Here is a 22,387-nt window from a genome sequence, read left to right on the forward strand (position 1 = left end):
CTACAGCAGTTTGAAAGCTATGTGGAAGGTTTTTGGTACAAATCTTCATTCATTTGCTCCCTGAACATTTGTTAGGTGCCAGGCACTGTCCTAGGCACTGAGCATAGGAAAATGAGTGACAAGTTCTACTGTCAAGGAACTCATGAGTGGAAAGGAGACGCATCATCAATAGTTACACAACAGTGCAGTAAGTAAAGGTTTGAGCTCTGCCAAGCTTCTGTGGATGCTGAGGAGGGGAAATGGGAGAATGGAAGATGGTCAGGGAAAACTTGCTAGAGAGAGTGACACCTGACTGAATTTTAAAGGAGGAGCAGGGTTTAGAAGGACTTTCCAGGCAGAGGTGCCAGCAAGAGCAGCATCTTGGAGGAGCAAGATGGCTGGCGTGAGGTGGAAACTAAGTAGTTCAGGCACATTTCACGGCAGACATGGGGCCGAAGAAGCAGACTTAGCCAGGATCTTAGAGGGCTCTGTAGGTCACACTAGAGGCTGGACTGTATCCTGCAACCTTGGGAAACCACTGGAGAACCATTTAAGAAGAGGAACATCTTCTTCAGAATTGTGTTGTAGGCATACCACCTGTATAATGAAATGTTTTTCTTGAGCTATTATGATATGTTGGTTTCTGAGCTACAGGTCAAGGCTTTTCATCCTCACAGCAACCCTGTGAAGTAGGCACTAACATTTCTTCCTTTTTACAGCTGAAGAAACTGAGTACAAAGAGGTTGCCCACAGTTACATAGCGGGTGATGGAGGAGCCAGGATTTGAACCCAGGCTGTCCAGCTCCAGAGCCTGTGCTCGTCAGCAGCATCCCACACGATGTCATAGCCCCCTCGACCCAATCAACTGAAACTCCCTGTTTATAAGATGCATCTTCCCCCTTTCTCTCCACCCACCGCTAGACTGTGAGCTCTGTGAAGTCAGGGACTATGTTCATCTTGTTCACAGACACATCCTGCATGCTTACGACAAAGCCTGCACCTTCATAGATGAAGCCACAAATAAGGAATAATTGTGGTTTTGAGGGGGCTATGGCTGGAGGCTGCTGAAGTCAACCTGGCAAGGGGTGATGATGAGGACCTGAATCTAAGGCGCTGTTGGTCGATACGGGGTGGTAAGGATGGAGACATAAGTCGGCAGGGCTTGGTGATTGATTGGACGTGTGGATTTTGTTGGCACAGTCTCACAATGTCCCTGATTTCTAACTCCTACACTGGAGAGATGACTTGGCAAAAGAATCTGAAGCAGAGGGAAGCTCGTGCTGCTCTTTGCAGGATTCTTAAATTCCTGAGAAGAAATGTTGCGGACTCAGGATGAGAAGTTGGAAGAAACTTCCCTGGAGACAGTTAAAAATAGAACAGACACATCTGCCTGGAATGGTTGAGGGACAGAGCTGCCCTGGGATAGATGAATGGTTAGATGGCCTTTGGGATTCTTCCCTTTTTGAAAATTTTCTGGTTTAGAATAAATAAAAATTCTCCTGAGCCACCTATCCTTAACTGCCTGGCTTAAAGATAAAATAAAAATGTCCAAGGACTGGAAAATATTGAGTTCAGATGCCTGGATTGTAGATAAGGAAAAAGAAGCCCAGAAGGGTTAGATGACTCGTCCAAGGGCACACACTTGAGACGAAAGAAGACCCACATCCTTGGCCTCTCAGTCTGCGCTGGCTCCTCCCGGAATCTCCGATAGCAGCATCTGTGTTTTGGTGCCCTCTGTGGACAGGCCTGTGCTAGGTGGTGACACAAAAGCCAAAACTTGGTATCTGCACTTAAGGAGTTATTGTTCGGTTGACAATAAGTGCCACTTGTTGCTTAAAGATGCCATAAAATACCATTAACTACATAGAATGGTTGGAAAATAGAGAAAAGGAATTTAAAAGTCTGTAATGATTTTTCTTTAGCCCCACTCGTTACCAGGCACTGCTTCCAAGCTTTACAAACATTATCTCTAATTCTTGAAACAACCCAGAAGTTAGGTAGTGTTATTTCCATTTTATATTTCCGAAAGCTAAAGCACAGAGAGCTCATTTCACGAGACTGGACTGTGTTAACTGCGCATCCTCCCCTGCAGAAACGGCGCTAACCTTTTGTTGTATTTCCCTAACGCTTTCCTTTTTCTACGCACTGGGGCTGTTCATTTACATAGCTTTCATTTTATCATAGATACAATTTTAAATCTTCACTTTTTTGGCTTGTCATGTGTTCTATGTCTTTTTATGTGATTTCATAGTCTTCATTTTAATGGCTGTATAATTTCTCATCAAGTTTTTAGAAGGTTCTTAAACAAAGAGATGTTTACTGATAAAAATCTCTCCTTTCTTGGCACATATAGCATTTGGAAGGTATGTTTCTTATTTTGAGGAGCATCTGACCATCCTGTGTGGATGGCATTGGAGAGGAGAAGAGAAACTGCCAAGCTCTGAGCAGGGGATCGTGGCTTTCTTCCCTGCCCAGAGCCCCCCTGGGAAAGGCAGGATGGTGCTGGGCACAGCTCAGCGTGGAGCCTGGGCAGAGATGGCCTGAGGCAGGTAGCAGGTGACTTTTCAAGCTTCTGTCTTTCTGTCTGAACTCATATTCTTCCTCCTGCCCTTGTGAAAAAGCAAGTTTTCGTTTTCTTAGGGTAGTAAAAATCTTTTGTGTGAAGAAAGTGTCATCAAGTGCCTTATTCATCAGCATATATACCATCTCTTTAAAATGACAGTGGGAGTAAAAGTTCATCAGTTCAATATGTCTTTCACATTTGGAGACTCCTGACTAATAACCTCTGGTATTTATCATCAGAACAGCCAAAGAACTAAATTCTGGCACATGCTGCTCTCACGCACTGAGAAGAACTTAAAAAGGCAGAAGATTTTCTTCATTTTTCCTTCTTCCATTCATTTAGAAGAAAAAGCATACCTTTTTTTAATTAAAAAAAAAATGAGCATGCAGAAACATCTGGCCTGTATTACCATAGCAGCCTCCTAAATGGCCTCCTTGTCTCCAGTCTGCCTTTTAAAGTCAACTCTACACAACAGCCAGAAAGATCTTTCTAGAACACAGAACTGCACCAGGTGCTCTCACATGTTGTTGGCATCTTCTTCCATGACTCTTTCATGGTTCTTGGAGTTGAGTACCTTGTGTAACCACAGCTCCCACCTCCCCTGCTTGCATCCTATCCCAGCCACACCAAGCTGCTCGTGGCTCCCTGTTGCCTGCTACCATAAGGAGTGTCTCCAGGCCCATATACAAATCAGTCCTTTCTGCACAAGCTCCCTGCCAGGCTGTGCAGAACCTGGCTCCCAGCTCGGGCTCCCACAGCACCCATCCAGCACTTACCACACTCATATGGAATATGGCCCACAGTCTTGTTTTTACTGGGCCAGCATGATGCTTTAATTTTTTTTTAATTAAATCTCATTGGACAGGGCATATCACTGTTGAGTTTAGGCCTCACCACTCTCTATTATACACCAAAACCTAATTACACGTTTATTCTATGCTGGGTCATGTAAGGCTGCTTGCTTTCTTATCTCTTTTACCCAATAGACTATAAGATGCATGTGCCAGAATCGTAAATTGTTAACTTTTGTGTCTATAGGTCTGGGAGAGACTGCTCAATAAATATCTATTGTATTAATTTATGCTTTTAAAATAATTAAAATTAGGTCAGGAAAGACTCTGAACTCTTTTTGGCCTCTCTGTTCACAAACATAAAACTCACGGGCCTCCATGGACCTGGCAGACACTAACAGTGTTCCATGGGGATGGCTGAAAGTCTATGTTCCTGATATGATGCTGCTAAGACCGAGCCACTTTGGAACTTTAATCTATGAATGTGATTTTGACCTTTCCCACTATTTCCTGTACCAGAGATCCATAGCTAGTCTCCTGATCCCTTGTGAGTAGTCATTCTTCACATATGTCATAGCCATACTTTATCTTATTTTCTTATTTATTATTTTTTAAGATTTTGTTTTTTTCCTTTTTCTCCCCAAAACTCTTGGTACATAGTTGTACACTCCTAGTTGTGGGTCCTTCTTGTTGTGGCATGTGGGACGCCACCTCAGCATAGCTCGATGAGCAGTGCCATGTCCGTGCCCACGATCCGAGCCAGCAAAACCCTGGGCTGCCGAAGCGGAGCTTGCGAACTTAACCACTTGGCCACGGGGCCGGGGCCCTGCCATTCTTTATTTTATTCAACCAAATACCTGTAGCTGAAAGAGGACAATACAAGAAATAGTGAACAATCCTTGGGGAAACCTCATATTGTCTCTTTCTGTCAAGCTTGACTGTTTCTTGCGCTTTTAGTCCGATGAAATGATTTGTCATTTTGGCGTCAATTTTTTTTAGGCAAAATTCTCATCTTTGTGCTTTAAGACCTGATCTGTCTGTCCCTATCTTCTTCATTTACAGCTTCTTTTGATTGTTTTGCTTGTTCTTCTGAGCTTTGAAAAGGTCCCTTTTCTGAGCTTTAAAAAGATCTCCACTAAGAAGAGGAGAGCCAGGGCTCACCACTGAACATCCAAGATGACTCAGGCTGCACTTCCTTCTCCTAGTGGCATGTGCAGGTGTCCTTTGATGCCAGAAGCCATGCTTTATACCCCCTAAGTCGCTATTACCCGGCCCAGTGTTCAGAATAGGCACAATACATTGTTTCTAAATGGATGAATACCTTATTTCCTGATTTATGGTTGTTTAACCCCTTTTATCCAAATTACATTCCAACTGGGACTGTATCATCTCCAACTTGTGTCAAATATTCTTAATATTAAGTTCACTGCAGTGCATACAGCTGTTGCTCAATGAGTGTGTAGTGAGAGCAAGATATGTTGTAAATTTTGAAGCCCTATCACACAGAAGCCAAAATTTGGCATACAGTAGTTAAAAATGCATGCTTGTTTCAATTAGTTATCTCAAGGAATGGATTTTTACCCTGAAGACTAACCATCAGTTCAACAGATTGGTTACTATGATTACTTGCCATTGGACCTCCTGTGGTTGGAGCATCTCATAACATTCCAGAGGTGGAAGAACCTTTGGAAAACGGTCTATGTTTCTTGAAATATTTAAATGGAAACCTTCCCCTTCAGAGAGTGCTATTGATCCACTTCAACAGATACCCATTCTTCCCGCAAACATTTATCGAACACCTTGTATGTGACATGAGTTGGAGATAAATGTGAAACTGGCAATTGTTTCAAATTGTTTATAATTTGGTAGCCAAGTTTAGAAATACAGCACAATATAGTATGCTACATTCTATAATAGAACCAGACATAAAGAGCAGAGGTAGCAGACGGGAGGAATTAACCCCACGCAAGACACTAGGGAAGGCTTCCTGAAAGAAATGACTCTGCGTTGGAATTCAGCCCTGACGGCAGTTTTTGTCTTTTGGATGACTATCACGAGGGAAAAATGCCCCTGATGTACTTGATGTACTCATTTATAAAGGAGTGTTACAGTGTAAGGAATAAACTTTTAAAAATCAAACATTTGAAAAGCAGTTGACTCAGTGCAGCACCTAAATCCACCTCAATATTCCATGGTTTGTGACGTCTGAGAAATGGAGCTGAGTCAAACCCTACTGTGTTAATGGGTTTATATATGTGCACATAAGGCTAATATAATTTATACTGCCAATTTTTTATGGTTTCATAAATAGTGCTATCACTAACATTTTTCAAAAGTGATGAAAAGAGCTCATATGTGCTGGTAGAAATTCAGGGTATTTTATAGAACACTGCTACTTTTGCTATAGCCTATGGGATCTGACTTTTCATAAAAACCTAATGAATTTCTAGATTTATCAGCTGTTTCCAAACAGATGCACTCTGCTAATCTAATGGAAACATTTTGAGCCCAGATCCCAAATATCAATAGCTTTTAGTATTGCAAATTAGTTTGTCTATTGGGTAAATTGGACTGTGTGGTTCTTGATAAAAAGTAGGAAGTAGCTTTGTATGGATGTTTTGTGTTTAACTGCCTTGCCAGAGTTTGATGCTCATATTTTTCCTTGCAGAGTTTTAAGTTGAATGTAGACAGTCATTGTGCTCTCAAGGAAGCTGTGGAAGAGGAAGGATACCAACTTCTTGAGCTTATTGCATCCCACAAAGCAGGTAAATCCTCCTGAAATATTGCAAGTCTTTATGTCTCCAGACTATTAGGAATGAAGAAGCATTGCTATAAATTGCTGCATATATTCACTTCCTTATGTATTATTAACATTTACATTATCAGATTGACCTTCAAGATTTATAAATGTTTCATATCCTGCATACAATGCTGCGATACTTATAAGATGAAATACTGCCTCCAAATGGTCTGTTCATTTTATTTTGGGCTTGCAGTTCGCCTGAGTTTCAATTGAAATCACATTCTTGAAAACTTCATATTGACATGCTTTTTGATGTAGGTGCTCTGGAAATAACATTAAGATAATACATGAGAATTGTGCATATAGTTTTAATGCATATGCATTAGGGTACTTATAGATATCATTACAGATACAGGGCAGGCGTCTAGAGGTATCTGATTATTTCCCTGCCAATTCACACACGTGAACATTTTGCATCTTCTTTGCCGGTCATTGCATTAGCAGAGTTTTGGCTTTAAACCAATTCTTCCCCCAGTATTAATGTATTTATGAAGAGCAGATTATAAGTAAAAAATAGTTTTGTCATTTGGTTATAGTTATCCTGGTAGTAAAAGACCATAAGACAGGATGACTTAGAATTTGGCTCGTGCTTTGAGCTTTCCACAGCTAAATAAGAAAAGAGCAGCATCCATCGGCTGCGCTAATGCTGAAGACTGCTGTCTTAATTCTGGCCCATTTACAGCATTTCTCATCGAATTAACTTTACCGATTTCCATACATCTTTCTGATCGTTATGAAGTCTCCACACAGCTACACACAAGGCCTTTTATTTGGAATCTGAAGCTATCATTTTAATAATTTTTATATATAGTAGGTTTTTTTCCACATGCATTTTTTTAGTCAATATACTGAATCTAAGTCAATTCCAAACCATTCATCTGTGTGGTTATCCCACTTTTGTGTGCCTTATGTCAAGTCAAAAATTCCCAGTCATAAATGCTAATATGGTAGGTGATGGTAATGGTGGTTTAAAATTATGTTTATTGTTTGAAATATCCGTCTAATTTACTAAATAAAGAATAATAATGGGTGAAAATGCAGTCGAGTCTGTAACTCGTGCATTCCCTTTCTTTTGGAGAAGGACTGAAGGACATGCTGCGGATGATTGCCAGTCAATGGAAGGAGCTGCAGAGGCAAATCAAACGGCAACACAGCTGGATTCTCCGGGCTCTGGGTACCATCAAAGCCGAAATTCTGGCTACTGATGTGTCTGTGGAGGATGAGGAAGGGACTGGAAGCCCCAAGGTAAGTGGCTTGAAGTTTGCCTTATTTCCTCTTATTTCTCTCTTCTTTTGAACTAGGCACCACTGAAGTTTTCTTTCCACCCCTAAGGCTTTTCGTTTCTACTGGGTAAACTTTATATATCTGTATATATATGTGGATATATATAAACAAAATGAAATGGCTTAGTTTAAAACAATAAAAAAAAAAGCCTACAACTTGCAAGTTTTCTAGAAAGAGGTCTTTTTGTAAGAAGTGGCAGGGTAGGAGGGGGACGGTACTTCAGGGGTAGGAGGTAGGGGGACATAAAACATTTAGTAAACAAAACATAAAGCATCTTTAACATGAATAATCAGAATGGTTTTAAATTGTTTTGTTGCAACTATAAATCACTATAATCAGTGCAATCACTCAGCTCTGACATCCATTAGCCGCTTGGTTACAGCAAATTAACAAAGAAGAGAGAAAGTGATTCATTATCTCATTCCTGTTAATGACTATCAGATGCATTGCCTAATTAGGGGATGGTCATTGTAGTGGGAAGAAGGTCATATGCTTTGCTACAAATCTTTTTGCTCTGAGTGTAAATTCTCCATAATGGTGCATGCACCGAATACAACAAGTACTTTAAAAATGAGTATTGACATGTTTTGGTTATTCATTTTAGATTTACAAAATAACGCATAAAGCATGTGCAATTAAACTTTAAATGAGGCACCTTTTAATACAATGCACCACTGTTCTAAAGGTATCTTTGGACTCATGATGTGGAAAATAATTTTATTACTTTGATATTTTCATGTAACTCTCTCTTCTTTTTTATTTGTTCTTTTGTGAAAGTAAATGCAGAAAACCAGTCTCATCATAGACTCAGCATCGAAACACATTGTAAAGTAGGGGAAACAGATTTAAGAGTTCATGGTTTCTATTCCCAGCATGGACAGAGTAATTAAATCATCGTCAGGTTGCATTTCTTCAGCATCCATGTGGACTGGCATTGTGCTAAATGTATATAGAGGGAGTTAAACAAACCTTTTGCCCTTAGACTCACATTCTTAAGTGCAGGCAGAGAAGAAACCCCACCTGCCCTGCAGTATGAGACCCCGCAGCCTGTGAAAGCTGAGACGATTTATAGCTTTGGAACCTCAAACAACAACCTTTAACTTATTTGTTGGAAACAGGATGGAATGATGAGCTCAGTCCCACTTAGAGAAGGCTCCGTGGAGGAGGTCACATTTCAGGAAATACTTGAACGAAGGAAGAGAGATGGCTTGGCACATGAGCGCATATTTTAGGAAGTGACGTGATGAGAGGATCAAAGCTGGGACTAATAATGCGGAGTGGAGAGTATATTCAGCAGCCTTCTCACGGCAGAAGTGGAGCTCTTTTAAGGAGCAGACTGCTGGGAGAAGTTGATTGGGCTAATGCTTTGGCTAGGGCAGGGGGCAGAGATGATGGGAAAGGTCGCCACTAAAAATGCTGTTGTGTTTTATTTAGTTAACAAAAATATACTGAGTGCTTACTTTTAAAAAGCTATCCTGTATCGGATGCATTCTACATGCCAGACACCATTCTACAAGACTGCTGTATATTCTCTCATTTAATTCTCACAGCAAAACTATAAGGTAGTCCTATTATAATCCCACTGAAGAAAATGGAGGCACAGAGAAGTTAAGTAACTTGCTTACGGTCACACAGGTACTAAGTAGCAGAGCTAGGATTTGAACCTGAGCCCTTTGGCCCCAAAGCCCATATTCATCACCACCTAGAACACTTCCTCTCCCTGGCACTGCTCAGGGCAGGGTATGATGGCGAACAATTAGTCTCAGTACCTGTCTCATGGAGCTGGTGGTGAAGTGGGGAGACAGATCTAAACCCAATAACCATGAGTCTATAGACCACAGTGTGCTGTGAAAGAGAAGAAAAGGGAGCAACCAGAGGTTGGGCTGGGAGAAGTGATGTAGATCAGGGCGTCAAGGAGGGCTTCTTCGAGGAAGCGACATTCTCTGAGCAGCCCAGAGCAGTTAGAGAGAGAGGGAGGGAGGAGAGTGCGAGGGAAGCAGAGTGGCCTCTGGTCAGCACAGGGGAGGGTTTTGGAGTGAGCAGGGAAAGGGCGTCATTGATTTGCAGCATAAAAACCTCTTCTTGGCTGTGGTGTGGAGCACGGGTGGACTGGGGTGAGTAGGGGTGAGGATGGGGAGGCACCGAAGGGGAGCTGCAGAGATGGTGCGGTCACCTAAAGTAATAAAGGACCTAAGTCAGGAATGAGTAGCTCTATTCACCAGGGCCAATTTGAATGAGAAAGCTTTAAGTCACCTCATTTTGTAGGGAGGTCTTGAGATGGAGTAAAGAAGGTAACCCAAGGAGGAGAAAGTATTATCAAAGGAGAGGCAATGTCAGTATTTCTCAGAAAGAGGCCCCAGTCCCCACCTCAGACGCATCAGCGCCTCTTGAGCGGGGCCCAGCATCTGCATTCCGTGTGCTCCCAGAAGGCCACCAGGACAGGCTCCCAAAAGGCCCTTCGCCTGCAGGGCTGCACGATCCTCACGCGTAATTCTTTCACGTTGAGTGTCTGCTGCATTGTTACCTATACAAGCAAATAATTGGTATCAACCGAAGTGTTTAAAATAGAGACTGTTTAATTAAATTATGCTCTATCTCATCCTGATGAAAGGTTACATAGCCATTAAAAGAGAAGTCATTTTAGAAGAGAATTTTAAAACATTGGAAGAGACCCATAGCATGCCATTATATATTTTAAACATCTTTGAACTTTCCAAATCTCTACAATGAGTAAGAATTATTTTAATCAAAATACAAGAATTAAAAAGTGATTTAAAAGGCAAAATAGATGACATTGATCTGAGGGGAGTGGGGTATGAATTTAAATATTAGGAGGAAAAATAAACACATCTGACTCTTAATGATTTGAGTGCCTCGCTTCTAATCAAACAACCACAAAAACTCTCTCTGTTTGAATCACCCTCGAAGTGAAAATGTCTTCCTTGAGCCACATTAGTTTACAAAGAATAGCATAAGTGTTTTTCTTGGTAATAGCATTTCTGTTCCAAAGCATTTCATGTCACACTCTGCGGACAGTGTTGAGCGTCTGAAAGCAGCCTGGAGGAGGGGCTCCTGCAGCTATCTACAGACCTGGGATCGCGTGGGGTGCTGAGAGTTTATGGCTGTGACGTAGCAGGGCCAGCAAAACCTCAGGCCTTCTACCTCCCAACCAGTTCTCTCTTCCCCAGTCTGGGCTGGATGTTCTTTAGACAAATGAACGCATCCATAGTCAAGGATGAAGGTGAAATCAATTTAAGACAAAACATATTTCTAAATTTGTGCTTAGGCAACTATGGAGAAATCATAATGATCATTCTTTCTATTTATTTGATGTTTATGAACTGCCTTCCTTAGTCACCTGGGCAAACACAAAGAATAACAGGAAAGGCTCAGTCTCTGAAGTCAGACTGCGTGAGTTCAACTCCTGACACTTACTAGCTATGTGTCCTTGGGAAAATTACTTAACTTCTCTGTGCCTCGTGTTCCTCATTTGTAAAATGGAGGCAATGCTAATATCAACCTTAAAGGTTGTGCGGATAAAAGAGTTGACACATCTAAAGTGCTTATAACAGTGCTTGGCACATGGTAAATCCTAGATAAGGGTAAATGTACAAGCCTTCATATTCTAGTGGTGGAGACAACAAACAAATAATTATAATAGAATCTGATAAATCCTCTAGGAGAGATAGGTATAAAGTTCTATGAGTACACAGAGGGAGATAACTAACCCTACTGGGAGGGAATGAAGGAAAGATTTACAGGGGAGATGATGTTTTCAATGGGGAGGCTCAGAGTGAAAATAGTGGGCAGAGAGAGCAGCACAGGCAGAGACCCAGAGGTATAAAAAGGTGTGGTGTGGCCAGAACCCACGACCTGGTGGACAGTGATTGGGTCAGCTTGCCACAGTCTGCACCAAGGCTCACAATGTGACAAACCATGACCCTTAATGATCAGTGATTTGAGCAATAATTCCTCATGTGTCCCTAATTGGCACTATCCAAGCCAGAGTAAGTTCCCTATACAGAAAATATCTAATATGTACTGTTTAAACGGAAATTTTTCTTGCCATATTGCACTAAATGGAGCAGGCTTAAATAGGTTACCCTGAAGTTCTCCAAGACTAAAAGCTGGGTTCGACTTGTTAGCTGTCATGTCAGAACTCTTTCCATGACGTGACCTTGCACGGGTCATGTACAAATTGTGCCATGAAATGCATCTCCAAGCACAGCAGTTATGATCATCTATTTTATCTTAGACCTGAAAGAGGAACTAAAATTAAAACATAATAAAAAAATAACTCCAGAATTCATCTTAGGTTTACTTCAGAAGCTTCTGGGAACTTGAGAAGCATAATAGAAAATCTAAGGGATATATCTAGGGGGTATTTTTCTTTTTTACCTTGTTTGAGAGACTGCAGAAAAGGACTTGGTCTTAGAAATCTTGTAAAGAAGGAGGATAGGAGGAAATTCAAAGACTCTAGGAAACTTCTCCCCCAGGACCTGGCAGCGTACCTTATTTGTTGTATTTCATTTTTTAAAAAAGCGTTTTCCCAGGACTGTGAGATATTTTATACATGGAAATGGAGAATAGAATTCACCAATTCTAGAAACAGAGCTTCAGCACTCACATCCAAGAATGGAAAATATGCTTGTAATTATATATTTTATTTTAAGATAGGTTGATGAAAGTTTTATCACCTTAAACTAGACTTTCAGTATGTAAAATTTTTGATGCTGTGTAGCTGGAGGGATTTCAAAATACAGTGAATATCTAATGCCTAACAAAGTCTACTTTCTTTTTTTGACCTTTCAAGGCAAAAAACAAAAATCCTGAAAGCATTCTTAAGTTTCGCACATTGCCTCCTTTAAGATGTTCTTATCCTCTCTTTCTTTACTCTTCACATATTGAGCATGCCATCAGTACAGATGTCTTAGAATCGAGGCCAGGATTTTCCCACATGACATCTCAAACTCTGAAAGCGCAAAACAATGGTTCCTTTGTCCTCTTTAAAGAAACAGATACATTTCCAAAACAAAGACTATTTGAAGATTTTATTGTAAATTCAGAAAACTTCACAGCTATTCGAAGGGTAACGTAGCCTGGGTTCCAGCCAACATGTTCATTTCCTCGGTGAAAGCAGACAGGGTCCGCTGCTGTGGACTCCGGGGTTGGGCTTATTTATCTGCCCTCTTTGAGGTTCTTAGATTGAAGCCGTCAGCCCTTTGGAAATGGATATCAGACTATGAAGGTCATCAGTGTTATCTGTTCAACAATAGCACAAGAGCAAGCTTAAGGACATTTCTTATATATGTTTGCTCAGCCCTACAAATGACAGTTTTAGATACTGGCTGTGAAGGGACGTTATGTGCAGCCTCTGACTTGGGTTGTCGCTGACCATCTGGCCTTTCTTTAGATGTCAGGAGAAGGCGAGTCTAATGTTAATACATATTTTTTGTTTGTTTGTTTACCACACACCCAAGTCTTAACCCAGTGTTTATACTAATGAATTTTGGCTAACTTTCTTTAACTGAAGGGAGAAAAAGAAGCCTATCTGGGGAACACCTTTCTATGATATTTTCTGTGTTATATAGTGCCTCTTGCCTAATAGTGCAGCTGGATATTATTATCCTGGAAAGGAATTTGATCTTGATTCTTCCAAAGCATTGGTGAGACAAAGCATTGTCTCTGAGTTCTTTTATTTTCTGGCTCAAAGCTTATGTAGTTAGCATGTTCTTTAATAGAGGACCTTCAGAAATGGCAATAGGGTAATGAATGGGAATTGCATTCATATGTTATTAGTCTCACATACACTGACACCTACATGTAGAAAGAATGACTTCAGATACTTTCTTCTTCACGCCAAACACAGTACAGGTATATGTTGTCAAAAGGAACCAGGACTAACACAGTTAGATTCAATTGTGCCTCAAGTAGTAGAAAGACAACAGGCAAAGGCCTGGCCGTTATTTATTGAGTGCTGACAGAGAGCTCAGCCCAGTGCTGGGCCAGACACGAGGGAAGACATGCTTTTCTGCTCAGTGGCCTTATCGTCTCCGTGTAAGCACACAGTGTAACATCTTGTCTAATGTAGCTTGGGCTATCTTATATCTAGAATAATAGATCACCTAAGATTCAGATCATCTTAATTAGGATGTTGGCAGATTGAAATGGAATGAGGTTCTTGATGCAAGCAAATGAATGGTAAGTGCATTCCCAATTCCACCTCTTCCGTGCAGAGTTCTTCCTAAGAGCCCGCATTCGATCCTGCTCCTTTCCTGCTGAACTGTATAAATAGTCTTGATATGTGGTACCTGGGGAGAGTGCTTTCTTCTGCTGTGGATTCTTCAGTAGTCCTTTTTTTGTTACCAGAAGGGCAACTTTTCTTCAAAAGTGTTTTTGAAAGACAGAAACAAAAGTGAGTTATTTCTTTGAAGAGCAGTTGTGGTTACTAAATCTGTGATAGAATCGAATAAAAGATAGTTCCTCTAATCTCCTTAGGCACTTAAATTTGCATATTATCAGATGTGTGGATGGATCCAAGATGATAAATTTTTTTAATAGTCTGCCACTCTAGAGGTCACTGAAAAAATGGTGGAGATGATAAAAATATATACTAGGTCAAAGGACAGCTGATGGTCAGCCCCATCATGGTCTACATGATGTAAAAGACCACAGCTTATCTTGATTTTTCACACTATCCCTCTATTGCTGGTGGCCTTGAGGGTGGAAACATTTGGCTCAGCAAGAATCTGGGAGTGAAATTCTTTGGTGTCGCTGATCAACACAGGGAAATGTCATTGACGTGAGTGGGTAGTCTATCTTTCTTTCCTATTTAGTCAGAGCACCTAATCACTGAATCTGTAATACCTAGAGTTACAAAGATGCATGAGATTGGATCCAGACTTACATTCTATGGAAAGCAGCCCTCTTTTATTAGCAGAACTCGCATGTTGTAACTCAGTTTGATCTATTTTAAAGATAATACGTAGTTAACGCATTAGAGGGACTTTTTGATATATAGTTGAGGTCAACATTTTAAAAAAATCTATGAATATTTAAACATGAGACGGAAGGCAAGATACAGAATTGCTTCTAAAAGACACTTTAAAATTAATCAGTAAATTCTTTGAAAGTGTGAAACAATTACCTCAGTGTGTGATTTACACTTTTCCCCCGGAATGTGTTTTTTCTGGCAGGGGAGCCGGCTGAGCCGGGGAGAGCCCTGCTAAAGGGATTCCTTTGCTCTGGCTCTTGTGTTTATTGAGTCACCTATGACTTCTTATGAAACAGCAGCTTTCAAATGTGCACACACCTGCGCTCAGGACCCCGAATCCTCCAGGCGCTGTTTAACTGTTCTCGCATCAAGAGTCTCTCTCCTGTCCAGTGAGGTCAACAAGCATGGAGAGGCCCGCATTCGGCTCATTCCTTCTCCTCGGAAATCAGCTGGAATATAGCCATCTGTGTAGTTCTCATGCTGACAGAGACGGAGATATTTTTTCAATGTACTGTAGCGCTCTTTGCCGCCGGGACTCAGAACATTCCCAGTCTTACCTCCCACTGTGCCTAAATGAAGGTTAATGTTCCTCAGGAAACATTAACCAGATTGGAGGTCCTGCTGGGCCAGAGCCCAGGGACCCATCTCACTGCAGCTTCCAGGCCACCTTGCATCAGGGCGGCAGCTTCTCCTCTTTATTCTTAGCTGGCCTACTGAGGCCAACACTGTGGAGCATTGTCCCCTGCAGGATTGAGCCTGGCCGTGGATCTGGCTGAGTGAGAAAGGGGAGAGGAAAAAAAGGAAGCCTACAGCAAGAGACTAAGACAATGGAAAAGAGAGAAGGAAAGAAGAGAGAGAGAAGGAACAGAAAGAGAGAGATGAAAGAAGGAAATATGTGTCCCCTGAAGCTATCTGCTCAAGTCCGCTTCATGGACATTAATGCTTTTATGTCTCTCTCTCCTCCCTCTCTTTCCTATCTCTAGCTCTGGAAATCAAAGCCTGAAAAAGCTTCTTTACTTTTGACATCTTAGATATTTTTGTATGACCATTCTGTGTGTGTGTGTTTATAACATACTCTATTAATGGGGTCAGCGTTTAGCGCAGGCTCACCGTGGTCTAGGTTCCTGTCAAGCCTTTTACCTGCATTGTCTCATTGTTTCTCTTTCTTCCCAACAATACCAGCAGTTGTAACTCCTGTTATTATTTTCACTTTACTGATGGAAAAACTTAAGCTCCAAACAGGTGTCAGATACTCAGGCTTATTCAGAGTCTTTTTAAAAACCTTATCTGACAAGGCAAAGGCTACACTCCTTACTCTTTCATTTAGACTCCACCTGCTTAGTCAAGATTCATGTCACTTTTCATTTCATAAATGTTCTAGTTAATTCACCTTCTTCCAAATATATTTTTCCCTTTCCTTTCTCTTTGCTTTTGCCCAGGGCTTTTCCCATTCTCTCTATCTACACTGCTCATGTCCATTCTTAAAATCAATAAATGTTGAATATGTAAGTACACTGTGATGTCATAGTTCTGGACAGGACACTGTACCTCTCCTTGCTCACTGCCCAGCAGTGGAGACAGATATGCACACATGCAATTCTATATTAAGGCAGATTGCATGATAAATGCTATAATAAGGCACATAAGAGATAGAGAAATTGGGGGAAGGAGCATTATTTCAATTTAATGGGGTATTGGGACATTCCCTCTTCCCAAGAGAAGATGGATTTTGTGGGAATCTCTAATATTCTGATAAATTGTTAGGAGGAAGATATTAGAGGGAGAACATTCCAGGCAGAGGAAATACATGATCAAAAGCATGGAAAAGGGAGAGAGAACGGTGGACAAGGAGTAGCTCAGTTCTTTTGAGCATAGGGCGTCCATATATTTATGGGAAGGGATGAGGACCTAGTGGAAAATAAAGCTTGAAAGCCTTTGAGCTATATACTGGAAAGCTTTGAATATCAGCTGAAGAATTTATGTTTTACTAGTGTGCTGTGAGTGTTTTTAGTGATTGGATTTAGCCATAGAAAACGGATGGCAAAAGTAGGATGAGAGAGGAAGGACTGACAAGAAGTTAGGAAACTAGTACATAACTAAAGGCAGCTAGAGTGAAGCAGTGGCTGTGATAACATAAGGAATCAGTAGAAGTGATATTATGGAAGAACGAATATCAGGATTAGGTATCTAGGAAATGGAAGGCTGAGAGAAGAGTTAATGATGACTCAAAAAAATTGATCATGAGCAGGTAGGAGAAAGGTGTTACCATTAACTGAGGTTGAACACATTTTGGTAAAGAGCAGTTTTGAAAGCAAAGTACATGGCCTTGATGTCCAATTAATAAGAATATCTAGGTGTATAACCTGTGAATAGATATTTTTGTAACCTCTGCAGGTGATTCCAAAATGCAGGCAGGTTTGAAAACTGATGTAGGAATAGGAGAAGCCTGAAAATCATCTATGTGGTTATGTGCAATACTCAGTTAAAAATGCAAGCCTGAAGCTTGGAGGAGGGGTCAATGCTAAGGACATAGGTTTGGCAGTCCAAATAGAAATAGTAGCTATACTATTGATGTTGATATTGGGAAGTTGATATTGACAAGAAAGGCCTATTGTGTGAGAATAAAGGAGAGGTGTGATAGAACCTTGAGGAATTTCTAAGAAACTGAGAGCAAGGATGCCATATTAAAACTGAGGATTAAGTGAGTCTATATGTTCAACAGTAAAACTCCCAGAATACTGGCAGCTGGGGGCTAGTAGGGATGTAGGTCAAAGGAATTTTCATGGGATAGGGGTGACCTTAACATGTTTATAGGCTAAAGAATAGGACTAGTTTAAAAGGGACTAGTTTAAAAAGTTGATAATAGAAGATAGTTTCAAGAAGGACAAAAAAGAAGATGATTGGCGTGGTGATTCAGATGAGGGAGAGGAAGTGAATCAGGTGGAGCTGTGAGTCTCAGGAAGGGAGGACACAGCTTATGAATTAGGAGAGAAAGAAGGAATGTTGGGTGGTAAGCAGTAGTAAAGTGGGAGGGAAGCGAAAGGGTTTCGAATGAAGGCAGATTCAATGTGAGTAGTCAGGGGGCAATTATTTGAATAGAGAGAGGGTTGAAGGGGAGAAGGGACTGGAGGACAAGAGTGGGATTCAAATTCCCCCCTCTCAGTAGAGATTTCCTACAATTTTCCAGTCCTAAGTGATTGCTACCCCTTCTAAGCTGTATTGCATTTGCAATTTGCACCACACATTTGGTGATTAATCACACACAGCCTTGTGAGACCATTTCCATTGTTGTCTTGAACTTCCATTTGTATCTTTTATAGTTAATTTTAAGGTGATTACACTCCATGACTGCAAACTCCTCAGGACAGCAACCACATCCTAAATTTCTTTGTTTTACTTGCTTTAAACATGATTTGAGCTAGAAAGTACACTTTATTTAATTTTAATTGCTTGATATATAATACTACTATTAAAGCTAAAGCTAGAACTACGCTTTGTCTTCTAGTCTTTCATGATGCTTTATCTTAGCTGTGTAAATAATGGCACGATCCTATCTTCCTTTCTACAATTTGCCTCTTGCTTTTTATTGTAAATAAAACAATCTTTAAAAGAGCCATTTCACCTATTTCTCCCCACATAACTAGTAATTTATACCATAAAAAAGAAAAAAATGTGATTTTATTATTATGTTTGTACTTCCTGAGTCAAATCAGTTGGTTAAGTGTTTTGATAGGTTGTCAGATTTTTTTTAGGTCTTTATCTAAACAGACTTGCTGAAAGTGTATGCTCTAAGTTCCTTCTTTGAAAAAAATTAAAAGCATCTAATGTGACTTAGCAGCTGACCAGCACCCTGGCCGATGAAATTTGTAGGCTCCGCTCTGCAGCTCTCTAACGAGATTAGGTGAGATTGCGCCTGAAAAGGTGAAGGCCTCTGAACTGACATAAACTCAAAGGGCATTTGAATCTCTAACGGAGTCTAATCTCTGACATATTGGGTGTACTATAATCTGTGTACATACACATCCTTCTAGTAAATGTTGACTGACATTTGGTGAACATAATATAGTTTCTACTTTTCTAGACCTTTGTAGGAAATATAGGATGAGGAGCTCTGCTTTGTAAAGTGACCTGGATCACTTCTCTGGAACAGATTCTCCATAAAACGCACACTCATGCATTTTTCCAAGCCAGCTTAGTCAAATTTATTTCCCTGCTGTCATTCATTTGATGCCTCTTCTGGCTGTCATTAGATAGATAGAGGGAAATACTGAATTTCACTAGACAGTTCCATCTGGCTGAAACCAGTAAAACCAATCATTTATGGTGGGAACTTTTGGCCCAGTTGTGAGACCAGAAAGAAATTAGTAAAGTTTCAGCAACGTATTTGAACTCCAGTAATTATCTGAACCTGTTGAGGTTCGTCCATAATTTGAGGGGTATGAATTTTGAATTATGTGGAATTTTGAAAAATTCTGTCTCAGCTCTTTTCTTCTTTTCAGCCTCTCATTCCCAAAGCTTTTATTTCTTTCCTAGCTGAAAGTCAACTGACAACCACATGATATAAACTCATGATTCTGATACTAAGCAGCCTCAATAGAATCAGTAATATTCACTGTTGTCAGATAATGACAACCAGTTCAATGTTTTGGAATTTTTCCCATTGTCAAGACTTTGGAGGTTTCAGAATCTGGCCTGTTGTACACTCAGCAAGTGCTTTACACTGACCCCCTCTTTTGAACACACATTGTTTCTTCTCTTCACAAACTCTTCTGAGAATTATATATCTATAAAATGGCAGCTTTCTGGGCCCCACCAGCCATTCTTATTAATGAAGTCCTTGTGTCATGATGTTTTGTTCTCTCAAGTAACTTAGACTAATATGACTCAACAGGAAACAAAATGTATTTTTCAAAATTATCATTAAACAGTGCTGCCATTAATTTTTGTTATATTTTAGAACGAAATGAAGTCATCTGATTTCCTAATAAGTGAGAACTTTGTAACTATTACTGTTAATCAGTAATTAAAAATTCCCCCCCTTTTTTGGTTGAAGGCTAAGAATTATTAACTGTATAATATGGGACAAAGAGAACAGTGATGTGAACAAAGATATCACTGGATAAAGGTAATTTTGATGTTCTGAGTGTTTTTTCTTCCTTTGTAGTTACTTTTGCATTTTATCCAATCATGTAGTATTTTTCGGTTGTATTCCTGCTTCAGACCTCTGAGACACAGCATCCTCTATCATTATCTGCAGATTTTTTTAGTCTCAGTTGTACCCAAAAAGCTTAACACCCGTGCTCTACTGGCTAATACACAAAAGGAAATCAGCTATAAGAATTTTAAGATAGAATCTCTTTGGATATCTTGAATTTTAAGCAGACATTGTCTCACAACAGCTTCTTTCAATGACTACCTTGAAATAGAAACTCTTGTTGTGGGAACTTTTCCTAGGAAATCAATAGTTCTCTTTCTCTCCATAAATGGTAAAATTGGATATTAGGAGGTATAGGCATACTTCTTCTCATAAAAGAGAAATGGGTTGGGGCTGTTGCACTAATGATATAATCATCGACAGCAGCATCAAACAATGGTTATTAAGCTTAATTTGCAGGCACGTGGACTGCATAACCAATAGCCATTTTCCTCCTCCTCTTTGCTCACAGAATAACCTATTTCGTCCACATACCCATCTTCTTTCCTACTGTCTGGCTCAGATGAGGTGGACCCCATTCCCCAGCCCAGGCAGTGAATCACAGTTAGTCCGTCAGACAACCGTGAGGGCCCTCCTTGCCGGGTTAATGCTTGGTTTAGGCACGGCCAATTAATGCACTTCTGACCTGTGAGATATGAAGAGAAGACTCTGCTTGGCTTTGGGAAAGGTTTTCTTTTTTTTAGAGAAAGAAACAAACAAGAATAGAAGGTTCCCTTTCAAATTCTATATGCCTTCACGAGGATGTAAAGCTGAACTGCTATAGCCATTTTGTCACTATGAATAGAGCTAGGTTGAGGACAAAGCTTACATGCCAAGGATGAAAGAGGGGACAGATAGATTCTTTATATCATTGAACAGCTGGATTAACTAACCCTGGAGCTGTCCTACCTTCAGCGTTTTTAATAATTTCCCTCTTTGTTAGACTTCTTCTATTAGTAGAGTTGGAATTTTCTCTTATTGGGGACACAAGCATCCTAAGCAACAAATTCGCTGTTTCAATGAATTATTATAGACTGCTGAATATTATACAATTTGAATCTTTCTCTACCTGTTACCTCTCAAAATACTTTCTTTTACTTTTTTCCCCCCACTGCTAAACTGTCATCTTCTCTCAACTCATTGCTACAAGGTGCCTTTGGCCACTGTCACTCTATTGAAATATCCTCATCACTGTTCACTCATGACGTCTTGGTTACCAAATCAAACATTCTCTGAGGCTCAGCTCCCTAATCTACAAATAAAACATTTCATCCTGATTGGTAGTTTTAATTAAAAAATTGTTAGCCAATAATTTCTTTCAAACTAAATGTTAGTCATAACCCCAACATATAAAACAAACCGAAGTGGAGTTTCTTGGTTGACTCAGAACTTGGGGGCTTTGCCCTCTGTTTACTGCCACCTGGGCCTTCTATAGCCCTCCCAGTGCCCTGCCTCTGCAGGCCTCGCAGGTTCCACAGGATGTAGTTCCAAAACTAGCCTCCCAATCTGGACTTCGTGTTGGTGCCTCTCCTGCCTCATTTCCATTTGCACCAACTTTCCTATGCAAATGCTTCAGTGGTTTTCCATTGCATTCCTACAAAGTTCCTTCCTTTTGAGCTTCGTTCCTTTGAGTGTCTTTTGTCTTCCTTTGCTGTAGCCACATGCGGCTACTTCTAGTCTCCAGAACTGCCCAGTTTGTCATTTTTTCCATAGTCTTCTCATTCTGCTCCTTATATCTTTGCCCATCTCCACCTGTTCAGTCCTTCTCACTCCCACCCAGTACCTGTTTAAGTCAAATGACTCTCAATTTTCTCAATGTTCTTATAGCATTTGTAACTCAAGTATAGCACCCATCACATTCTCTCTTTGAATTTTGTATTAATGCTATTTCTCAGGCTGTGTGCTCTCTGAAGGGGGGAACTATGTCTTGTTCATTGTTCTGGACACTGCAATGCTCAGCATATGTCCCTCACAGACTACTCTCAAAAAATGCTTGTTAATGAACAGAAAAACTTACAACAGAAATAAAAATCCTCCAGTTTTGTGGGTGTTCTTTAGATTTTTTATTTGTTGGTCCTTTAAATATTTGTATCAATTTTATAAACTGATCTCTACTCTGAGGTTATGTAGATTAACTTGATTTAATTGATTAACTTTAATTGATATGATGGAATCTAAGCCAGTTATATAAAATTGAGGCGAAGTACCTTTTTAATGCAAAATGTTTTATAGCCCTGCATTTCATAATTTTTTAAAAAAGCAAGCTACTATGTCCGTACTTGGAAATTTGGCTTTTTGGCATTTTAAACAGGGTTATTTATGAGTTAGCTCACTGACATCCTAGACATACCAGTTGTGAATTAATAAGTGTAACAGCAGTACTAATACTATAATTTTTAAACACTTAATTTTCATTTAAATAATTGTTATTGAGCTCTCAGAGAGGACAATCAAATATGTAATTTCAATAAAGTATATCTCTTTTTGTATGTATTTTTCTGTTTCTTATAATCACTATAAGATTATCATTCCTTAATAGGATGTGCTTGAGAATTCCATTAAGTTTAATAAAAGTTACAAAAGTTGGTGGAGGAAAAAATATACCACTGTAAACTATTTAGTTTCTACCATTTCATTTTAGTTATTTAGAGCTTCATAATTTTATTAATATCTTTAAATAGTTCTGATGATAAGGAAAAGGTATGTTGATTTGGTAAAGTTAATATTTCAAATAAACTGTAATAAGAATATATTATATGATACAGTAGTGATAGGATAG

At 39.9% G+C, this 22,387-nt stretch overlaps 1 protein-coding gene across 7 annotated transcripts in view; it reads left to right on the plus strand.

The window, feature by feature from the left end:
• Positions 1–22,387, plus strand: part of AKAP6 (A-kinase anchoring protein 6) — a 458,830-nt gene that overhangs the window by 248,939 nt on the left and 187,504 nt on the right. For all 7 annotated transcript variants that reach the window (XM_070504219.1, XM_014857147.3, XM_070504220.1 and 4 more), the window contains 2 exons: positions 6,002–6,098; positions 7,218–7,381. In XM_070504219.1, the coding sequence (XP_070360320.1) occupies positions 6,002–6,098; positions 7,218–7,381 (261 nt within the window). The remainder of the gene's footprint in view (positions 1–6,001; positions 6,099–7,217; positions 7,382–22,387) is intronic.

This window comes from Equus asinus, chromosome 2, assembly GCF_041296235.1.
Source record: "Equus asinus isolate D_3611 breed Donkey chromosome 2, EquAss-T2T_v2, whole genome shotgun sequence".
Taxonomy (NCBI): Eukaryota; Metazoa; Chordata; class Mammalia; order Perissodactyla; family Equidae; genus Equus; species Equus asinus.